Source organism: Chiloscyllium plagiosum, chromosome 36 (genome assembly GCF_004010195.1).
Source record: "Chiloscyllium plagiosum isolate BGI_BamShark_2017 chromosome 36, ASM401019v2, whole genome shotgun sequence".
Taxonomy (NCBI): Eukaryota; Metazoa; Chordata; class Chondrichthyes; order Orectolobiformes; family Hemiscylliidae; genus Chiloscyllium; species Chiloscyllium plagiosum.
This window is the reverse complement of record NC_057745.1, coordinates 37453121-37476891: the sequence shown is the minus strand read 5'-3', so window position 1 is coordinate 37476891 and position 23771 is coordinate 37453121. Positions and strand designations below refer to the sequence as shown.

The 23771-nt window shown below is 40.0% G+C and overlaps 1 protein-coding gene across 3 annotated transcripts in view; it reads right to left on the bottom strand.

The window, feature by feature from the left end:
* Positions 1-23771, bottom strand: part of cbl (Cbl proto-oncogene, E3 ubiquitin protein ligase) — a 271172-nt gene that overhangs the window by 228946 nt on the left and 18455 nt on the right. For all 3 annotated transcript variants that reach the window (XM_043677729.1, XM_043677727.1, XM_043677728.1), the window contains exon 2: positions 2803-3050. In XM_043677729.1, the coding sequence (XP_043533664.1) occupies positions 2803-3050 (248 nt within the window). The remainder of the gene's footprint in view (positions 1-2802; positions 3051-23771) is intronic.

The following is a 23771-nucleotide window of genomic DNA, read 5'->3' as shown; positions in this document are numbered from 1 at the left end:
GATGCTCAAGTTTTAGAATGTAACTTGAGCACACAACCTTTTAACTAAAGGAGCAACAGTGATACCAGCTGAACTATGGCAAATGCTCCAAGGGTAATTTTTTTATTACCACAAGGTCCTCGTAAGATCTTCCCTCCTTATTGTATCAGCAAAATTATTCTACCTCAGAAGTTCTATCATTATAAAGAACATTGCCATTAAAAATGTTGCACATTGAGAAGTAGGAAGATATTGCAGATATATTCTAAATAAAACATATCACCCAAACCATTTACTGTTCTCCCCTAGTAAGATATTATCCATAAGGGTAAGACATATTGCTTTTAGGTCAACTAATGCCAATACCATTGTAACAACTTGCGTTTATATAGCACATTTAATACAGGGAAACTTCTCAAGGCACTTTAGCCAACTCTGTGCCAGCATTTCTTTGTCTAAGCTCTTGCTTGTTTTAAACACTTGATCCTTCACCCTGAACCAAATGACTACATATATGTAACTCATGAGCCTTTCACACTGAAGGTACCTCAGGAGGTACCAGTGTACCACAGCAAATATCAGCAGACACATTCCCCTTTCACAAATCTGACTCCCAGGTATCACTTATTGTTTTGGAACTGCCCTCAGTGCTGACCCAAAACTAATGCCAGCTTTTGCAGCTTCAGAATGCTGTAGACAGAAGTACATTTAAGGATACCAGAAACTAAAGGATTAAAAAATGGTGCTTTTACAATGAAATGGGAAAATACAGAAATGAAGGAGAGTTAGAAATTCAGGTGAGGCAGAGGGAAGATAGCAGCTGAGAAATCACTTGAAGGTGAGAAAGGTCCAGAACTGACTGAGTTGGAGAAAGATTTCTTACATAAAATGGAGAGTTAAATGGGGAAAAGAATGCCACCTTAACTGGGTCGGAAGAATAGAGTTCAGCAGCTTGAAATGTGAATGCAATGCAAGAGGGGGACACAGTATCAATCTGAAATAGAAGGGAGAGTTGGAACTGAAGAGAGCAAATGGACAGTTACAAGTCCGTGTAGAAACTTGCTTTCACGTGACAGGATAATTCTTCAGGAAAAAATGAGGACTGCGAATGCTGGAGATCAGAGTCGAGAGTGTGTTGCTGAGAAAGCATAGCAGGTCAGGTAGCATCCGAGAAACCGGAGAATCGACGCTTTGGGCATAAGTCCTTCATCAGGAATGACGCTTATGGGCTGCAGGGAGTCATGGCACCTTTCCCTGCCACCGCAGGAAGTGCAAATCCTACACCCACACCACTCCCCACACCTCCGTCAAAGGCCCCAGAAGATCCTTCACATCCGTCAGAAATTTACGTGTACCTCTACCAATCTACTGCATCCATCACATCCGGTGTGGTCTCCTCTACCATGGGGAGACAGGACGCTTTCTTGCGGATCGTTTCTGAGAACATCTCTGGGACACCCACACCCACCAACCCCACCGCCCCATGGGTTGAACACTTCAACTCCCGCTCCCATTCAGTCAAGGACATGCAGGTCCTGGGTTTCCTCCACCGCCAAATCATTACTATCCACTACCTGCAGGAAGAACGCCTCATATTTCACCTTGAGACACTGCAACCACACGGAATAAATGTGAATTTCAACAGCTTCCTCATTTCCCCTCTCCCCATATTATCCCAGTCCCAAGCCTTCAACTTGGCACCACCCGTCGGACCTGTCCATCACTCCTCCCTCTGACCTTCTTCCACCTATTGCTTTCTCAACTACCCACCCCACACCCCTCCCATTTATCTCTGAGTCCCCTTGGCCCACAAGCCTCATTCCTGATGAAGGGCTTTTGCCCGAAACGTCCATTCTCCTGCTCCTCAGATGCTGTCTGCCCTGCTGTGCTTTCCCAGCAACACACTCTCGATGAGGATAATTCTTCAGCCATAAGTTTTTTGAGAGCTGGGGCAGCCTTTTTTTAAGATGTTGACTAATTTTAAGAGTTTGTTGTTAAATTGGCAGATTTTTCCGATGCTAAATAAATCATTTGCTTATAAAAAGAATTTAGGACTCGTCATGTTAGTCATGGATAACTCAAGAAAAAAATCTAAGACCACTGCCATCATTCCACAGATAGCCAAGGTGCTAGCTCCAAGTTTCAGCTCAATTCTAGGCACCATTTTCCACTAGTTTTCAGGAGCTCTCAATTTTCATGCTTGAACCTAAAACCAGCCAAGTGTGCGGATTCACAACCTGCATCCACAACACTCAGTTGTTAACTGATTTAGTCAGATGACACATTTTTTGCAAAAAGAGCATTCTGTCATTTTAAAATGTCATACTTTATATATTTTAACTTAGCACCTTTACATGCCAGTGCCTTGTACAGGAATTGATGTAAAATTAGGTAAAGTAAAAGTACAGTCACCATAGTCTTACCAGACCATAGAGCTGCCTTCCCACTAAAGGAGGGAGAAATCAATGGTGGTTTAATCTGAAGGTTACTACACCTCAGGCAAGGGGAGAGGCTGATAAGAAGAGTCCTTCATGGCAACATCAGCTAGTGTAGGAATTAAATTCATACTGTTGATCTCACTCTACATCACAAACTAATCATCCAGCCAACTGAGTTAAATGACTCCCAATAGTTCAGTATAAACAGGTGGACACCTCAAATACTATAATTCTGAGTTATAAATTCTGTACGCTGACAAGTTACATAAATAACACAACTGTGAATAACTCTTAAATACAGGCTTTCAACTATTTTGTTTGTTATGTCATCACATCTGACCACCAGCATTAAGAAATTCCAAATAGAAACAAAATCGACTCCTACCTTGGCTGTGAGGTTTCTTCATACATTTTCTCTTTCCCCTCTTTGAAAAGGCTAATGGTCTGTTTTGTCTTCTTAAGCAGGTTCTCCATGAAAACTCTGAAATATTCATTCTCACCAAGAACTTCCATCTTTCCCTCATATCGAGTCAGGATCAGACGCAGGTGCTGGTAAGTGTCAGGCAACAGATCTAGAATGTAGGGAGGGCTGTTCTTTAGCCCTACTTTGGGGTTCTGACACAGTCGCACCACCTACAGTGAGAAAACAAATGAAACACGAAATCTGTAAATGAAAGAGTGAAAGGGCAGGAAAAAAAAGTAAAATAATCCCCTTTCTGGCCAAATGAATGAGGAGGTTATTTTAAAAATGCACACCTTGCTGTATTATAATTTAATCTCAGGAAAGGAGGAAGGAGGATTCAACCCATTAAGACAAGCACATTTCTGAAGAAGGGTCACTAGACTTGAAATGTTAATGCTCTTTTCTCTCATAGATGCTGCCAGACCCGCTAAATTTCTCCAGCAATTTCTTATTCTTGTTTGTGTCTCACTTCTACATTAAGCTATGAGAGTCAGTAGCCTCTCTCAATGCGGGATGCAGTCGATACAACTCAGGTTGGCATGGTGGTCATTGCTACCTCAGAGATTGCGACCCTAAAATTTAAGCTCTCAGCCTCCACTTGGTGTCCACTTTGGGTAGCCCTGCTCTCAGATTACCAAACTGTTAATTGGTTCAAAAAGTCCTTTCCTATTTACATTATTAAGGCATCATCAGATTTAACATGCTTCTTTTATTCTTTTTTCACCAGGGTACCGTTCGGTTTCTTAAGTAACATCTAATGATTTGGAGTGTTACACACCATCTTTTTCTCATTATAGAAGGAAACATATAGTTGCTTTGAGGTTCGGTGGACCAACTCTTGGATAAGGATTTGTCATATGAGGAATGATTACTTCAAGAGTATGTTGATGTTCAGCTGTTGAGTACATTTAGATACATAGATAATGGATGTAACTGGAATTTAAATAGGTCAGCCACGATCTTATTGACTAGTGAAGGATGCTGAAATGGCTGAATGGCCTATATCTACCACCATTTGTTATGACATTTTTCCAAAAAGAGGGTTCCCAAAGCAGGCAAGATGGCCTAATTATGCCCTAAGCTACCCTTTGAGTGATTCTAATTTCACATTTCCCAACCTGTACTATTTCTTGGTCAACTACCTGGTTGAGTTTGCTTAACCATCCTCCTAGATCATGCAGAACTCTAGATCTAGGGCAGCACGGTGGTTCAGTGGTTAGCACTGCTGCCTCACAGCACCAGGGTCCCAGGTTCGATTCCAGCGGGTGACTGTCTGTGTGGAGTTTGCACATTGCGCGGGTTTCCTCTGGGTGCTCCGGTTTCCTCCCACAGTCCAAAGATGTGCGGGTCAGGTGAATTGGCCATGCTAAATTGCCCATAGTGTTAGATGCATTAGTCAGAGGGAAATGGGTCTGGGTGGGTTACTCTGAGGGTCAGTGTGGACTGTTGGGCCGAAGGGCCTGTTTCCACACTGTAAGGAATCTAATCTAATCTAATCTACTATAGGTGTTAAATTGAAGCTCAGTAAGGCTTCCCCACAAGGCAACAGCGGTCAATCATGGGATAAGGCTTTGTTACGTAGAAAGTTAAAAAGGTAACAATCTCTGGTTTACTCCTGGTGGCAACATTCTAATGACAATAGGAATAATAAGGTAGGGCAGAATATCAATGGCTAAAGAGATGGTGCAATGTGCAAGGATTCAGATTTTTGGGTTATTGGGACCTCTTCTGGGGCAGGAAAGACCTATTCAAAAGGGATGGATTTCACTTGAACTGGCAAGAGATCAATACCCTGGTGGGGAAGATTTGCTACTTGTATTTTGAGAGCCGAGTGAGTGAGCAAAGCGTACGTGTGTGCTTGTGTGGGAGAAAGAAAGACAGAGAGCGCGCATGAGAGAGCAGAAAGGCCAGTGTGCGTGAGTGAATGAGTGATTATGTGCGTGTGGGGGTTCTCCTCGAAGCAGCAGTAAATATAGAAAGACAGAGGAGGATGCTTCTGACTCAGAAAAGAGCAACTTAATCAGAAAAGGCAGATGACAGCATGAGGTAACTCTAAAGAATTAAACTGATTTACTTCAATGCAAGGGGTCTTACAGGTAAGGCTGATGAACTCAGGACATGTATGGGAACATGGGATTGGGATATCATAGCTATTGCAGAAACCGTGCTGAGGGAAGGTCAGGACTGGCAACTCAATGCTCTGGGTTTTAAATGCTATAGGAAGCATAGAAAGGGAGACAAGGTGGGGGAGTGGCATGTTTGATTAAAGAAAGCACTACTTCTGTAATTAGACTGGATATTTCGGAGAGAATGTCTTATATGGGTAGAAATTAGAAACAAGAAAGGTATGATCACCTTGATGGGATTGTACTATGGGCCCCCATAGTCAGAGGGAAATTGAAGAGAAAATATGGAGAGAAATCTCAAATATATGTAAGAATAGGGTTGCAACAGTTGGAGACTAATTTTCCAAACATTGACTGGGACTGCCATAGTGTTAAAGACTTGGATGAGGAGGAATTTGTTAAACATGTTCAAGAAAACTTTCTTCATCAATATGCATAGGTTCCTACTACAGAAGGGACAAAACCTGGCCTTCTGTTGGATAATAAGCAGGGCATAAGTGATTGAAGTGTTAGTAGAGGAATACTTTGTGACTAATTATCATAATTCTATTAGTTTTAAAATAGTCATGGAAAAGGATGAGCCTTCCATAAAAGATAAAGTTCTTAAAAACACAAAGCACTGGAGAAACATAGATCTGCAGGCATCCGTGGAAAGAGAAACATAGTTAACATTTTGAGTCCAGTATAACTGCTTCGGAACAGAAGGGCGGGTGTGAAATTATGTTTTTTATGCTATTGGGATGTAGAGAAATCTTTAGGAAAGATCTACAAGTATAGACCAAAATTTGAAAATAAGTGATAAATCATTTAACGACATTGAATGAGGAGAAATATTTTCTCTTAGTCTTTGGAATTCTGTTTCAGAGTGTGGAGGCAGTCACTGAATATCTTCAGGATCAAGTTAGAAAGATTTTGGATCAACAAGGAAATCAAAAGGTTATGGGGCACATACAGGAGTTAAAGCCACAATCAGATCAGCCATGACCTTACTAAATAGCAGAGTAGGCTTAAAGCAACAAATGACCTAACTCCAGCTCCCTTTTATCATGATGTAATGATCGAATTAATTGTGATGTGGAGGTGCCAGTTTTGGACTGGGGTGGACAAAGTCAGAACTCACGCAACAGCAGGTTACAGTCCAACAGGTTTATTTAAAATCACAAGTCACTTCAACTGACGAAGGATCAGCACTCTGAAAGCGTGTGATTTCAAATAAACCTGGTGTTGAGTGACATCTGACTGAATTAATTGGTTTGCTGAATTATTGTCTCAATTTACAAAGACAGTAGTACAACTGGCACCCATAAAAAGTGCACTCCAGTATGGATCACCATCTTCAGAAAGAAAATTCCAAATGCAAACAGAAGTTTAGTTTGTTAAGAAAGGCAATCAGAAACAAACTTTAACCCCTGGTTTCACCATTGAGGAAGTGGTTGGCAGGATGAGTGCCGGATAAGAACATGAGTCAAAGTTACACTTCTACTTTTTATACTTCCCTAGTCAGCAAAAGGGAAGAGAACACAGCGGTGCAAAGGAGTTACATTCACAAACCACTCAAGTTTTAGAAAGCAGTACTGATAATTTTTCTACAAAAGATTTAAGTGACTGAAACAGAGAACATACCATAGAAACATATCAATTTCTCAAACTGCTTTCCTTCAATTATCTGTCGAAGTTCAGTAAACTTGAAATGGTTCAGAAAAGATTTACAAAGATGTTGCCAGGGTTGGAGGGTTGGAGCTATAGGGAGAGGCTGAATAGGCTGGGGCTGTTTTCCCTGGAACATAGGAGGCTGAAGGATGACCTTATAGAGGTTTATAAAATCATGAGGGGCATGGATAGGATAAATAGACAATGTCTTTTCCCTGGAGTGGTGGAGTCCAGAACTAGATGTCATAGGTTTAAGGTGAGAGGGGAAAGATTTAAAAGGGACCGAACGGAGAACTTTTTCATACAGAGGGTGGTGCGTGTATTGAACAAGCTGCCAGAGAAAGTTATGGAGGCTGGTACATTTACACCATTTAAAAGGCATCCGGATGGGTATATGAACAGGAAGGATTTAGAGGGTTATGGGCTAAGCGCTGGCAAATGGGACTAGATTAGGTTAGGATAGGATATCTGGTAGGCATGGAAGAGTTGGACTGAAGAGTCTGTTTCCATGCTGTACATCTCTATGACTCTATGATATAGAATTATAAAGGGCAGCTGGGATTGAGGCTGTTGCTCATCTGGAGAAGCAAAGCCAACAGAGAATGGTTGGATCAAATGGGACAAAGTAAAGAATTTCCCTGTTTAAATCTAATCTCCTCCCCAATTTCTCAAAAAAAGTTAGGCTTAAAACCATCAACCTGAAAAGAAGGCCCACAAAGATATGACTTCTTTAAATTCAATCACAGAAAGTGAGCATCACTGATCTGTGTCAGCATTTATTGCCTTGAGGACAGTTACCAGTCAACCACATTGGGTTCGGAATCACATGCAGGCCAGACCAGGTAAGGCTGATAGTTAGTTACCTTCCCCAAGGACAGTGAATCAGGTGGGTTTTAAATCAACAATTAACAATGGTTTCACGGTCATCACAGAACTCAATCCCAGATTTGTATCGAGTATAAATTCCGCCATTGTCCATGGAGAGATTCAAACCCAGGTTCCCAGAACATTATCTAGGATTCTGGATTAATAGTCTGAAGACAATAGCACGAGGTCACCCTTTAGATCACCAAACCTGCTTTGTAAGGCCACTTAGGGTGACACAGCTCTATACAGATGGTGCAGTCCAGCTGGATACCACTAATTTTCATCCAACTAGTTCATCATGTACAGGATCCTGTAGTTCTCATTCTAATACATTAATGAATATACTAATATTAGAGATCAACATACAGTTGGGGGTACTGGTGCATGAAACACAAAGTTAGCATGCAGGCACAGCAGGTAGTCAGGAAGGAAAGTTGACACTTATTTCAAGGGAATTGGAGTATAAGAGTAGGGAAGTCTTACTGCAATTGCACAAGGTGCTTGATGAGACCATGTTTGGTGTTCCCTAAGCAGTTTTGGTCCCTTATTTAAGGAACGATATCATTTCATTGGAGGCAATTCACAGAAGGTTCACTAGGGTGATCCTCAGTATAGAGGGACTGTCTTATGAGCAAAGGTTAAACAGGTTGGGATTCTATTCACTGAAGTTTAGACGAATGAAAGCCGAAGTCACTGAAATATACAGAATTATTATGGGGTGATTGCTGAGAGGCTGCTTCCGCTCTCTGGAGCATATAGGAACTGAGAACAGTTTTAAACTAAAGGGGTGCCAATCTAAGACTAAGATAAAGAAGAATTTCTCTGAGGGTTGAGTGCCTTTGGAACTCTTTGACATAGGGAGCTGTGGGCAAAATCCTTGTATATACTTAAGGCTGAGATAGATAGATTATTGATCAGTAGGGGAATTAACAGTTATGGGAAAGGGCAAAAAAGTAGACATGAGGAATATTGGTTCAACCATTATCCTACTAAATGGCAGTGCTGGTTCAAGAACCAAAAAGCCTGGTCCTGTCCCTCAGCACATAAAAATGAACCAAAAAGAATGCTGGAGTTAAACCACAAGCCTTTGTAACTATTAACCTCATTCTTTTCTAAAAAGAAAAATGATTGTTGGTTAATCATGAGGAATTTCACAATCTCAAACCCTATTCCAAATTCACTCAAAAATGACAGCATAGTCAACACTTATGTTATCAATCTGCAGTTCCACTAACTTTGAATAAGAAATGTTTGAAGGGAAATGGGCCAAGCGCAGGCAAGTGAGACTAGTTTAGTTTGGGATTATGGTTGACATGGGCTGGTTGGACCGATGAGTCTGTTTCCATGTTGCATAACTGTATAACTCTATGCCAGTTGTTTCTGGTCTTCCCCAAGCCAAACTTACTACCTGGAAGAATGTCTGATTAAAATATTTATCCAGAATATTGACTTAATATCAATTATCTTGCAACAAGTGAAAAGTTAAAAAAATACAAATGTCATCCAGTTCTCAAGCTATACACCAACATCTTTTTTCAATCAATCTAATTAACCTCTTGGAATTAAAGCTGAACAGGCAAAATTTGGCTAGTTTTCCTTTAAAGATCCAACACTGAATTAGGTTTTGGCTGTTTCTATCAAAACAACATTTTCCTGCACTACCTCCTTATTCCTTGATATCTTTAAATTATAGAAATCTCTATTCTGAATATACTCAATGACAGCCTCACAGAGGAGGCCACTGAGCCCATGATGCCAGTGTTAGCTCTTTCTAATTAATCCATTACCCGTGCTCCATTCCCACAGCCCTTTCTTTATTCTTTTAAAATATTTATCTAATTCCTTTTTGAAAACTCATGAACTGAAAATTACACGATGTCTCAGAGACAACAAGATCACTGCATGAACTGTAAAGCTACAGAATCATACTGGAAAAAGGATGAGACCTGCCAGACCCAAACAAAATGCATCCTAGCCCTGATAGTATCAGCTATCAGCATGGTGTCACAACTTTACAAGAAGCAGTTAATTAATAGGCCATCTCTGCCTTTACTATCAAATTAAGGACCAAGAAGGTTCAAAAGGATCCAAAACTGTGGAAGGAAGGCAAATCTAGGGAGAGGGAGCAATGTTTAGCAACACAGGAAGCTACGTGGATGCCTCAAAACTCAGACTTATGAAAATTAACAAACGGTGATTGCTAGAAGGTCAAACTCATCCCTTAGATGGAGGTGCAGCCCTAAGATCCAATAGTTCTGGAAAGGGTAGGTTTGAGAGTAGGCACCACCAGCTCCATGGCCTGTTGCCAAGCGACAACCTTGGGAGTGAGCTCAACCAATGCCAGTAAGATCTTGGCAGCAGCAGGAAAATTTAATAGCCAGCAGGTCCCTTTACTGGCCTAACTGACTACCTGTTGTCGAGTTGACACCCTGAGGAACAAGAAAAGTTTACTCATGTAGCCAATACTCACTGGAAAGGTAGTCAATAGGTACAGGTTGGTTCAACCCCTTCTGAAACACAGGTGAGATATCTTTCACAGAGGTATGTACAAACATCAGTGCACAGATGTTGCCATTTAGGAGTAAATCTTAAGATAAATAATCTTCAAGATGTACAGTGGTTCCAAAGCAAGAGCTGGTGCAGCAACTGTTAACCATTGTTTAATCAATTATTCTGAATCGGTTGGGTCAGTTGGCTAAACAGCGGGTTTACGATGCAAAGTGATGCCAACAGCACAGGTTCAATTGCTTTACCAACTGAAATGACTATGAGGTCAATCTCTCCCTTCAACTAAGGCTGGTGACCATCAGGTTAAACCACCACAGTTGTGTTGCTCTGAGAGACAGCAGCCCAGTGGTGACTTTATCGATATGATTTGGAGGGGGTGGTGGTGGTGGTATGGTTAAAAGGCAAAATTAATGGCTTTTTATTGGAATGCACTTTTTGTAGTATTCAGAAGAAAATAAATTAATTCATAGCACAAATTATTTTACAGCCATTACAGAGATATTATTCTAGAGTCAAAGAGGCAAACTGAATATTCAGGGGTATATTAAATTTCAAAAGGACAGGCAGGAAGTAAAGTGGGAGGGGCTAAAATGAAGATGTGCTATAGCACTCAGTATTAAATTTAAAGCCATCATTACAGGTGTTCAGTAATTTTTATGAACTTGAGTATAAAGGATTGTGGATACCTGGCTTTCTTTTTAAAAAAGAAAAGCAATAAAATGGCAGCACGTTCAATGAGTGAATAAAAAGGTGCATGGGTTTTTAAACGAGGAATTTCTTGGTAATCATCTCTTTAGATAGCTGCATATTTAATAATGATTCCCTGCCTGGACTTACAACTGTCAGAGCACGATTTCTGCTTCGGATATTGTTTACAGTAGCTTGTGACAAACCTGATGAAGGGAAGGATTTCCCAGTTCAGGTCTTTTTTTTAAAAAACCTGTTTTTATAGTGAATCCTGATTCCCGATTGTGCTCTTAAAGAGCATCTGGAAGACTTCTTGATGCTGCATTTCCTGAACAACCCAAGTCTGTCAGGGTCGGGGGGGGGGGGGGGGGGGGGGGGGGGTGGTATTATCTTATTTATTGAAGAGTTATATTGCTCAAAAGTATTTTCTCTCTAAAGCAAATCTCTGCAGAGACAACTTTTTTTCTGCTGTTACTCAGTCTCTCTCTCTTTTGGATTAATTGGAGGGGTAAGCAGTGTTTAATATGAAAATATGACACGAGGATAAGAAGGTACACAATTTGCTGGCTTCTATTTCCTTGTGCTTTATCTTGGCCAGTTTCCATTGATTCTTGTTTCTTCCAAATTCCCTTATAGACAGTCACCTCCAGAGGCCACAGCTATCACCAATTGTCTTCTAGTTCACAAAGTGTCAATGTCCATCATCTTCATATCACATTTGCAGGTTCTTGGAGTGGAAGTATGGACACCCAGGAGGTGTTTCAGTAGCTAGTTTATCATACAGATAATGTCTGGGAATATGGCCATTACCCACCCAAAGAGGGTGGTTGAACCAGTTCAGAAGTTGTTGGTTTGATAACAAATGTATGCCGATGGAACTAGCATTCTGAGCTGGCAATCTTGTCCTGCTAAGAGATGCCAAGAATACATCTGAGATAACGAAGGTGAAAACTGTTCAACCTTTCTTCCAGCATAGTGCGTGTTGTTCAATTTTCATGACTGTACAGATGTGCACTGAAGATGCAGGCTTGGTAGGCTGACAGTTTGATGCTCCTAAAGTGCTCAAATTCTTGGTGACAATTTCTTTTCTAGTATCTCAAAGTCAAACAAAGTCTTTTGTTAATAAGCCCAATATTAAGAAGCATAAATGGCCAGCAACAAGAAGTTAGCATCTTTACATCAGTTTGACAGGATGAAGTGTCCTCATTTCTCCTTTTATTACTGCATTGGATGTGGCTATCTCTGGCTATGCCAACATTTATTACCCACCTTTAACTACCCCAGAACAGAATGGCTAACTAGGCTATTTCAGAGGACAGCTAAGAGTCAATCATATTGCTGTGGATCCAGAGTCACATGTAGGCCCGATGAAGTAAGGATGAGATGCCTGAGCCTAAAATATATTAGTCAACCAGATAGGTTTCTTCAGAAATTGGCAATGGTTACATTGTCACCAATGGGCTAGCTTTTAATGCCAGAATTTTTCAAACTGATTTCAAATGTCACTATCTGCCAATGGTGGGATTCAAAAAGTGCAAGTTACAAGAGAAAGAAATAGCCTACCCTTCTAAGTTGTTAGTCCAGTGACAATACCATTACAGCAAAACCTCCCACAAAGCCAGAATGAGATGTGTATTTAAATGGAAATCTCCAAAATTCATCCACCTTCCAGCAAAGGTTGCATCATGATCTCTGCAATAGACAGGTCAATAGGCAATAGGTGGAGTAGGCCATTCTGCCCTTCGAGCCAGCACCACCATTCATTATGATCTTGGCTGATCATCTACAATCAGTATTCTATTCCTGCCTTATCCCCATAACCCTTGATTCCACTATCCTTAAGAGTTCTATCCAACTCTTTCTTGAAAGTATCCAGAAACTTGGCCTCCACTGCCTTCTGAGGCAGAGCATTCCACACACCCACCACTCTCTGGGAGAAGAAGTTTCTCCTCAACTCTGTTCTAAATGGCCTACCCCTTATTTTTAAACTGTGTCCTCTGGTTCGGGACTCACCCATCAGCGAAAACATGCTTCCTGCCTCCAGAGTGTCCAATCCTTTAATAATCTTATACGTCTCAATCAGATCCTCTCTCAGCCTTCTAAACTCAAGGGTATACAAGTCCAGTCTCTCAAATCTTTCAACGTAAGATAGTCTCGTCATTCGGGAATTGACCTCGTGAACCTATTCTGTACTCCCTCAATAGCCAGAATGCCTTTCCTCAAATTTGGAGACCAAAACTGTACACAATATTCCAGGTGCGGTCTCACCAGGGCCCTGTACAGCTGCAGAAGAACCTCTTTGCTTCTATACTCAATTCCTCTTATTATGAAGGCCAGCATGCTATTAGCTTTCTTCACTGCCTGCTGTACCTGCATTCTTGCTTTCATTGACTGATGTACAAGAACACCTAGGTCTCATTGTACTGCCCCTTTACATAACTTGACTACATTTAGGTAGTAATCTGCCTTCCTGTTCTTGCCAGCAAAGTGGATAACCACACATTTATCCACATTAAACTGCATCTGCCATGCATCTTCCTGAAGAAGGGCCTGTGCCCGAAACGTCGAATCTCCTGTTCCCTGGATGCTGCCTGACCTGCTGTGCTGTTCCAGCAATAAAGTTTCAACTTTGATCTCCAGCATCTGCAGACCTCACTTTCTCCATGCATCTGTCTACTCACAGGTCACCCTGTAATCTCCTAACATCCTCCTCACATTTCCCCCTGCCACCCAGCTTTGTATCATCAGCAAATTTGCTAACATTACTTTTAATACCATCATCTATATCATTAGTGTGGATTGTAAAAAGCTGCGGTCACAGCACTGATCCCTGCGGTACCCCACTGGTCACCGCCAGCCATTCTGAAAGGGAGCCGTTTATCACTACTCTTTGTTTCCTGTCAGCCAACCAATTTTCAATCCAAGTCAGTATTTTGCCCCAATACCATGCGCCCTAATTTTGCTTACTAACCTCCTATATGGGACTTTATCAAAGGCTTTCTGAAAGTCTAGGTACACTACATCCACTGGATCTCCCTTGTCCATCTTCAGAGTTACATCCTCAAAAAATTCCAGAGGATTAGTCAAGCAGGATTTCCCCTTCATAAATCCATGCTGATTCTGACCTATCCTGTTTCTGCTATCCAGATGTGTCGTAATTTCATCCTTTATAATTGACTCCAGCATCTTTCCCACCACTGAGGTCAGACTAACTGGTCTATAATTCCCTGTTTTCTCTCTCCCTCCTTTCTTAAAAATTGGGACAACATTAGCCACCCTCCAATCCGCAGGAACTGATCCTGAATCTATAGAACATTGGAAAATGATCATCAATGCATCCGTGATTTCTCGAGCCACCTCCTTCAGTACCCTGGGATGTAGACCATCAGATCCCGGGGACTTATCAGCCTTCAGACCTAACAGTCTCTCCAATACCATTTCTTGGCAAATATAAATTTCCTTTAGTTCAGGTCCTTCAGCCACTATTACCTCTGGGAGATTGCTTGTGTCTTCCCCAGTGAACACAGATCTGAAGTACCAAGTCAACTCTTCTGCCATTTCTTTGTTCCCCCTAATATATTCACCTGTTTCTGTCTTCAAGGGCCCAATTTTAGTCTTAACCATTTTTTTTTCCTTTCACATATCTAAAAAAGTTTTTACTATCCTCCTTTATATTTTTGGCCAGTTTACCTTCGTACCTCATTTTTTCTCTGCGTATTTCCTTCTTAGTAATCCTCTGTTGTTCTTTAAAAGCTTCCCAGTCCTCTGTTTTCCCACTCATCATTACTATGTTATACTTTTTCTCTTTTGACTTTATATGTTTCTTAACTTCCCTCGTCAGCCACTGCCACATCTGCCTCCTCTTAGGATCTTTCTTCCTTTTTGGAATGAACTGATCCTGCATCTTCTGCATTATACCCAGAAATACCTACCATTGTTGCTCCACTGCCATCCCTGCTAGGGTATTGCACCATTGAACTTTGGCCAGCTCCTCCCTCATAGCTCCATAGTTCCCTTTATTCAACTGAAATATTGTCACTTCCGATTGTACCCTCTCCTTTCAAATTGCAGATTAAAGCTTATTGTATTATGATCACTACCTCCTAACGGCTCCTTCACTTCGAGGTCCCTGATCAAATCCGATTTGTTGCACAACACCAGATCCAGAATTGCCTTCTCCCTGGTAGGCTCCAGCACCAGCTGTTCTAAGAATCCATCTCGGAGGAACTCTCCCTTTCTTGGAGTCCAGTACCATCCTGATTCTCCCAGTCTACCTGCATGTTGAAATTCCCTATAACAACTGTAGTAATATCTTTGCTACGGGCCAATTTCAGCTCCTTATTCAACTTACACCCTACATCCAGACTACTGTTTGGGGGCCTGTAGATAACTTCCATGAAGGTCTTTCTACCCTTAGAATTTCTCAGCTCTATCCATACTGATTCTACATCCCCTGATTCTAGGTCCTCCCGCGCACGGGACTGAATATCATTCCTTACCAACAGGGCCACCCCATCCCCTCTGCCCGTCAGTCTGTCCTTGCGATAGCACTTATAGCCTTGAATATTCATCTCCTAGGCCCTGTCCACTTGAAGCCACGTCTCAGTTATCCCCACAATATCGTAACTGCCAATTTCCAAATGAGCCTCAGGCTGATCCATCTTATTTCTAATGCTTCGTGCATTCATATAATATTTTTAATTTGTTATTGCCCTCACCCTTCCTATCAATCTCTATTTCACTCAACCTTACGGCATGATCCCTTTTTGAGTTTTCTGCTCCATTGATACCGTTGTCTTTCTTGACTTCTCTTGTTCTAACTTTCCCTTCAATTTCCTTCTTAAACTTGCAGATTGTCCCCTCCCCCCACTATTTAGTTTAAACGCAGCTGTGTTGCAGTGGCAAACCTGCCTACCAGAATGCTGGTCCCCCACCTATTAAGGTGCAACCCGTCCCTCTTGTATAATTTATCCTTACCGCAAAACATATCCCAGTGATCCAAGAATTTAAATCCTTCCTTCCTGGTCAAAAGAGGTTGCTCTACATCCACCCTAACAGGGACTAAAATTCCATACTGTTAGCACTAACCTGATCCACACTGGCTGTCCTACCAAATAGCGAACCAGCCCTGCCAAGGAATTAAGAGTTGATCAGGCAACGTGAAATTATACATGCATGTTATAACCAGGAGCAATGGATAGTGATGCCAGAGCCTCCATATTCTTTCCATCACAGGTTTGGCCAGGAATTCCCCTTTACTTGTAAAGCCTCATGAATATCAGATGATCAATGTTTCAGACTACTTCAAAATATATCAGAAGACGTGTTTCAGCTTTGTGCATAAATATTTCCAAATTTGTATTCTTCAATTGATGCAAGGGAAAATTGGTTCTGGCTCCTCTGTATTAAAAGTACTTGGATTTCCTCTGTTGTTTCAATTCTACACATACAACAATATCCTCAAAGGACTAACCATCATTACACTAATAATCCTCAATTTCTTGGACCATTTCCAATTCCATCATTAGTTCAATTTTCAACATGGCTCTTTGCAGCAGTTGAATGGGAAGACAATAAAAAGAAAATCACAACAGTCATGCCTTGATGCAAGAACAAAATTGTTTTGTGAACTTTATTCTGCAATCCCCAAATTCTAAGTGTTATGATCCAAGCTGATGGTAACACTGGACAACCCAATTCCTATAGTGAAACTTGTCACATAATTCTATTTACATTCATTTGTGGGATGTAGACATTGCTGCCTAGCCAGTATATATTCCCCAACCCTGGTTGCCTCTAAGAAGGTGGTTATAAGCTGTAGTTTACAGTTTGGTTACTATGATAGCAAATAGATATATTCACACAAGTCTGTTAAGGATTCTTTTTTAAAAAAAAGCACATGTTTATTACACAAAATAAAATACAAAGCTGTATGTGAAATAATTTGAAAAATTCTCAACACAAATGACAGAACAAAGTTTCATTTTTCCCCCCAGCAATATCCTTTACAGTCACTCAAATCCCACAAAGTTTTTTGCCCAACTTAAATTTAGATATTTTACTCAAATAACTTTTTTCAGCCCCCTTTTGTGGACTGCTGAACAGCTTTACAGTTTTATAGTCTAGAAACACCTTTCCAATTCTGAGGACCTGGATTCCTTTCGTTATGACATGGGGTAACCCTACCAACCCCAATCATGTATTAAGTTCATGTTTGAATTACTTTGATCTCTTTAAAAAAGGTTACTTGAACAGAATTGATAGATATTTTTCACCTCTCATTTAAAGTACAAATTCCGAAATCATATTATACACTTTTAATGCATCAGTTATTCTTTTAATTCCAAATTCCCAAATATTATAGATTCAATCTGTTTGGGATCCTTAGGCTTCAATTCTAGCATCAGAATTAATGTAAATTCCACGAATGCCCTCTTTTCAAAAATCTGAATTAAAGCTTTGGCTATAACTTGTGTGGTGGATCACAGAGATATTATGAATCCACCGAAGTTTTGTCCCATTAGTACAAAGATTCCTAGGCCAAGGGGTTTTGCAAGGCTACAGTGGTGGACTAATATTAATAGTTAATCAAACACCTTACAAGAACTTGGATTTAGTCCACATCTTTAACCTAGAAGAACTTGGGTGTTTCATAGGTTCTTAGTATATGCTTGGTTTTGGCATTGATAATCCAGTGTCTGATCTTTGAAAAAAATCTTCTGAGTCAAACCTACGCAATATCTCGCTTACCAAACGTAGTGCATCAGATTAATTAATGTTTTTTTTGCTCAGAAAATATTAACAAGTTCACCTGAACAGCTACTTCCTTTGCTTACAGAATGTTCCCATTAATTACAGCTCTGGGGTATGATAATCCAGATAAACAATTCAAAGCTTCCTGAGTATAATTTGCAAGGTTTCAATTTCTGTAACGACTGTAGATTGTATGGATTAAGCATGGTTTTTTTTTTAATCGTAATTCTGTTTTCAGTGTAAACATTCTCTCTCATATTTCAACTCACCAGCTCAAATGGTTCAAGTTTCAGTTGCACCACACTATATAATTTGAGCCTCCAATTCTACGCCAAGTACTACTGTAAAACGTTCTTCATTGGTTTTCCTTTAGATGCCAATTGACCAAGTGAATGCAGCCGGTTTACAAATTACAACCTAATAGCAGCCTATAATCACTCTAACAGGCACTCAGCTAACTAGAAGATTTTCATGTTCAACAAACTTTATATTGCAATATTTTAATAATTTAAGTTTCTCATTCCCATTCTTTTCAAAATTTGGGATAATACAATTTGTATTAAATTTAACCCAGATTGGATTGGGTGAAGATTTCTCTCACATTCACAGGTAGAGAGGGTTTCAGAAGTAATATCCAGGCAGGTATCAGCACACTACGTGGCAAATATCATTTAAAAATGCCTAATGGTAACGAGGGCAAAACCAAAAACTACTTAAGGAGCTTTTCACAGAACAAAATAAAATTGAATTATTGAGGCAACACTCAAACTATAGTAATTTCTGAACTAGCTACACATTTATTGACTCAAAAAAATGGAAAACATTATTTCATTCAAATCATAAAGGCTAATTCTCAATCTATTTTGTGGATAAAGTTAAAAATCACATGATACCAGGTTATTGTCCAACAGGTTTACATGGAATCACTAGCTTTCGGAGCACTGCTCCTTCATCAGTGGCTGAAGAAGAAGCAGTGCTCCAAAAGCTGGTGCTTCCAATTAAACCTGTTGAACTATAACCTAATGTTGTGTGATTTTTAACTTTGTCCACCCCAGTCCAACACCTGCTCCCCCACATCATATTTTGTGGAAGATTATTTTCTGCAGAGGTGATGAGGTATGAATAGAGAGCAACTACAAATTGCCATAGTTTTCTATCCACTCTTCATTCCTCACTTATAAGTCTTATAAATGACTTTCCAAAGGTACAGCCTATTACAATAGTGAAACACTGGCTTGGCTATGCATAAAGCCCAATCTCAGACTTCAGGTCACCAGCACTGACCAAAATTGATCTGAACTGATCCTTTTGATGTCCTAAAAGTAAAATACCATCACTTTGTTGGTAAATGCACAACCTGGTGCAGTTCTGAAACTACAAACTGAGAAAGCTACTACCTCAATTCATATCCTGTAGTCAGTTTGGCAAGGCAGCTTTAACTGTTACCACTTGTCTCAATGTCTCTGGACTTGTGAGGAAAATTAGGTAACATTCTTTCCACTAGTGCCCTCACCACAGAGATGTACATTTATGGATGTTAGCAAGGATAAAAGATAATCCATCATTGCATAAGGATGTAAGGGTCTGAAAGGGTTAATACAGATGATTGCACAGTATGAATGACATCATATGGACTTGTGTACGAGTTAGACAAGGATTTTGGAGGAGGACGACTAAACATTCATGTTCTCTGTAATGATGTCCACCATTTCAATGAGTAATCTGTAACTAGTGCTAATATGCAAAAAACCATTTCTTGTTCAAAACAAACAGCCTCTTCTGGTTAGACCATAAGTAGTTTACCTCTACCATTCTGACCCAAATATGCCATGGAGAACCTTTATATATAAAGAAGATAGTGACAGCAAACCTGCTATCATGGTCAGGTGCAGAATCAGTTTAACTGCAAAAACAACATGGCAGGTAGTACCATGGATTTGAATTGACTGCTCATACAAAATCATGAACAGTAGTGCGGATTTCACATAACTGACTCATACAATATGCTGGCAGTGGTGGAGGTTTAAAGATTTCTCAGCAGGTTCAGATTCAGCTTTAAGTCATCTGTTTTAAGCAAAGCCATTGTGTTCCTGCACTCAGTCAGTCAAGCAGTAGGGGAAAAACTGAATATTTCAGGAGCTAACAGGAGAAACCCTATTAACATTCATAAAGGAAAAATCCACTGTCAATGGTAAAAGGATTTCAGACCTGCTAGGAGATGCATTGCAACAGGAGTTGAAAACTACCTGGGAAAGAATAATTTGTTACTCTAAAGTAGACAGACTGCATCACTTAGCAGTGGCTATTTTGAACAGTCATGAGTTGAGGTTCAGAAATAGAACAAACGGACATTGACAGTTCAGTGAGTAAAGTTAAAATCCATGGTGAGCAAGGAAAAGCTTTGGAAAAACAGTGCAATAATAAAGGTTGAGAAAGCCAAAAACTGGGAAATATCCTATTACGTCAGCTCAGGTTTTGCCACCAAAGTGGGTGGGCACCAAGAGGCACATCTAAAGAAAGTAAATTATGGGCCATAAAGAAATTTAAACCACAGTTGGAAACCAGCGGTGTCACAACCAGAATTAAAGCAACAATGGGACAAATTAGAATCCTCGGCAGCTCTGGTCTACTGGAAAAAAAGTTAGGAGGCTTTACTAAGACCACAGAAAGACAGGAGATACTTAATTAAGACTATGTTAAAGGTGGAAAGTATTTAAACTGCAGAAAGGAGAAATCATCCAGGAAAAACGCCATTAACGCAGCCAGATTCATTGCTTAAAACCATAAATACTGGTAGTCATTTAGCAAAACCATGATTAAAGTTGGCACAATTACTGAAGTTGAGGGAGCAGGATTCATTCAGTAAAGCCATTATGGAATTAGGTATCATTATTGAGACTGTGATAGCAGGATTCATCTGGTTCAGCTGCAGACAAGTATTGGCAGGCCCCTGCTTCAGCCACAACAAGCAGAAAGCCTACATTTTAGGCCACTAATCAGAGTCAAACCTTGTAGTGCAGCAGCATAGGACAAAGTAGCAATATCTTTATAGAATAAAAACCTTCTAAGCAAGGAAAATCTCTAATCAAACTGGGAAGCCACCATCATAAATAATTTTGCCTGGAAGATTTAGTTTTAGAGACAGGCCGAACTGAATATAGAATTAAACAATTTGGAGAAAAGGATTCTTTCAAAATATTTTCAAATTACATTTAAAAACAGAAGCTAAACGAGTAAATAAACTTTTATATTGTATGAAAAGGTGCGAGATTTATAAAATATTAATAAAATTTATTTTAATTTAAAATTGGATTTTAAACTAGTGGCATATGGATACTAGCCTATTTTTGTAAAGGGTTTAAAAATTAACTAGACCAATCTTGAGAGAACAATTATTTTAAACAAGCATGCTCCTTCTGGAGTGTTAATGGAAGTTTCTTTACAACAAAAGGCAGAAAACTTAGGCTATTAGTTTTACAGATTGTAGACTAAGCAAGTTTTTTTTTAAAAGAAATAGAGTGCGATTGCTCTGAGCAGTTCAAAGGAGACCTGACTTCTTATTACAAAAGCTAAGCCAGTTAAGCTCTGTTGAGTAGGCAAAGGCGTCACAGCACCAGAAAAGAAGCAATTAAGTAAAACTTGTAGATTTGAGAGGAAAGGAATTTCTCTGAATTTTTGAGTAACTAATTGATATATTGGGGAGTAGATGAAATTTTGTTTTGCTATGTGCTTTGATATCTTTTAAATTGTGTCTTTGTAGATAGCTTGTTTTGCTTCATTTATGTAATAAACTGTCTTATTGTTAAAATCAAATCTGAAGACTTGCGTGCTTAGATTTCAGTAAAAGACTATCATATTAAATTTAAAAAGCAAAACATAATCTCAGGCCAAATTTCATTCTGGGATCTGACTTATCTAGTAGGAACATCAGCTGGAATCATAACATAAAACGTGGAATAAAGCTGATAATATTGTAGCTTGCCAAGAGGTAAAAGACCACAAAAGGGGTAGAAGACTGACAGCGTGCACATGTTGGGGCTAAGGAAGTCTAAAGGAATTACGTAAACCTAATTTAGTTTGTAGTTTGCAGCTGACATTACAGCATGGAAAAAAAGCCATTCGGCCCACTGAAACTGCACCAACTCGCCGAAGAACATCCCACTCAGACTCAGCCCCACCTCCCCATGTCCGAAATGAGCAGTTTAAATTCTGTAGTTGCTAGCTTAAATGGGAGGTTTTTTTTGCCCCAAAGGGCTGCCCCAGAGAACAGCTTAATTAAGGACCAGCTGAAACTGAATCCTCACTGAGTGATTCTGTGTGTTACGAACATATGTAAAGTAGTCAACACAGTGCAATTGGAGTAGACGGGAGCTGCTCTGATGGGATAGGGTTCACTTGAATTGTGCTGGGACCAATGCTTTGATGAATCAAATAACTTGGGCTGTAGTCAGAACTTTAAACTAATTGGGGATGTCTGGAGAAAGAGGGGTTATGTCGGCTTATAAAGTGAAAGAGTATGGTGGCATTGCAGGGCAGCTATTTGGGTAATAAAACCCAGAGTGGGACAGGAAACATTTCAAAAAGCAGCTAACAGGGTCAATGGAGGAAAAAAAATGTTAAAATGACCAAATTAACACCACTTTACTTAAAAGCACATAGTAATGAGAACAATATAAATGGAATAACAGCACAAAGAGATTAACAAGTATGACCTTGTCACCATTCCAGAAGAAAGGTTAGAAGGAGATCAAAACTCAGAATTAAATATCAGGGAGCATCGGACTTTTCAAAAGGACAAGTAGGAAGGAAAGACAAGTGAGATAGTGAGAATGTGTATAGGGTATAAGCAGGTAGGGAAAGAGTTAAGTTCTGAGTTTTATGAAACAAGGGGTTCAGCTGAGCCTGACTCAGATCAGATAAGAAATTGCAGTTAATAAAGGGGTGCTGGAGGTAAGGGTAATGGGTTAACAAGGTGGAAAAGCAGTTATTATGTAGAGCCATTTAACAATATTGGAAGCATTCAATATGTAAGGACAGTTAACAAGGGAAAGTATCCATTATATGAATCCAGTTAACAAGGTTAAGAACATTCATTGTAAAACTGTAGAAGGCTTAACCTCTACTATTGACACTCGCTGATTGTAACAGCCACCCAATTAATATGTATGTTGCCTTATCTAGATGCTCCTCCCTGTAAAATGACTATATAGTTCATTAAGATCTTGGACCAGAAGATGCAGAATCCAATCAGAACACAGATCGGTATAGGAGAAAGTAAGGACTGCAGATGCTGGTGATCAGAGTCGAGAGAATGGTCCTGGAAAAGCACATCAGGTCAGACAGCATCTGAGAAGCAGGAGAATCGATGTTTCGGGCATAAGCCATTCATCAGAAAACAGAATAGTATAGCACAGGAACAGGTTCACCACCAAGTCCATGTCAACCACGATGCCATTCTATATTAATTCTCATCTGCCTGTAGATGGTCCGTATCCCTAAATTCCCTACCTGTTCATGTGTCTGTCCAAATTCCTCTTAAACACTGCTATCTACCATCTCCCCTGGCAGCGCATTCCAGGCACCTGCCACCCTCAAATGTAAACAATTTTCTTTGCATATCTCCTTTAAACTTTCCTCCACTCACCTTAAATATATACCCCCTAGTATCTGACATTTCCACACTGGGAAAAAGACTCTGACTACCCAACCTCCATTCTCTCATAATTTTATTTACTTCTATCGGGTCATCCCTCAGCCCCTTATCGAAAACAAGTGTATCCAAACTCTCTTTATTGGTAATACCAGGATGTTGCCTGGTTAGAACGTAAAAGATGAAGGTAAGAAATAACAAGGGGAAGCTGGCACTGGTGGAAGTAGGCTCCCTACGAAGGCTATACTATTGGCCTGAGAATAAATCAGGTACTAAATTAATGAGCAATTTGAATATTCATGTAGATTGAAAAAAATCAAATTAGTAGAGATGGCACAAGAAAGGATGCATAATTTGTATTTGGGATAGTTTCCTAGAACAATATGTTGTGGGTCCAACAAAGGATCAGGCAATATTTAATGACCTGATAACATAGTAGAATTTAGCGTTCAGTTTGAAAGAGATTAGGCAAAACTTGTTAGATGAAATGCAACGGGAAAATATGCTATTATGCACTTTGGAAAGAAAAATAGAGGAGATGAATATTACTTAAATAGACAAAGACTGCAGAAAGCTACAGCACAGAGTTATGGGGTCCTTTTGCATAAATCACAAAAGTCTAGCATACAGGTTCAGCAGCTCATATGTCG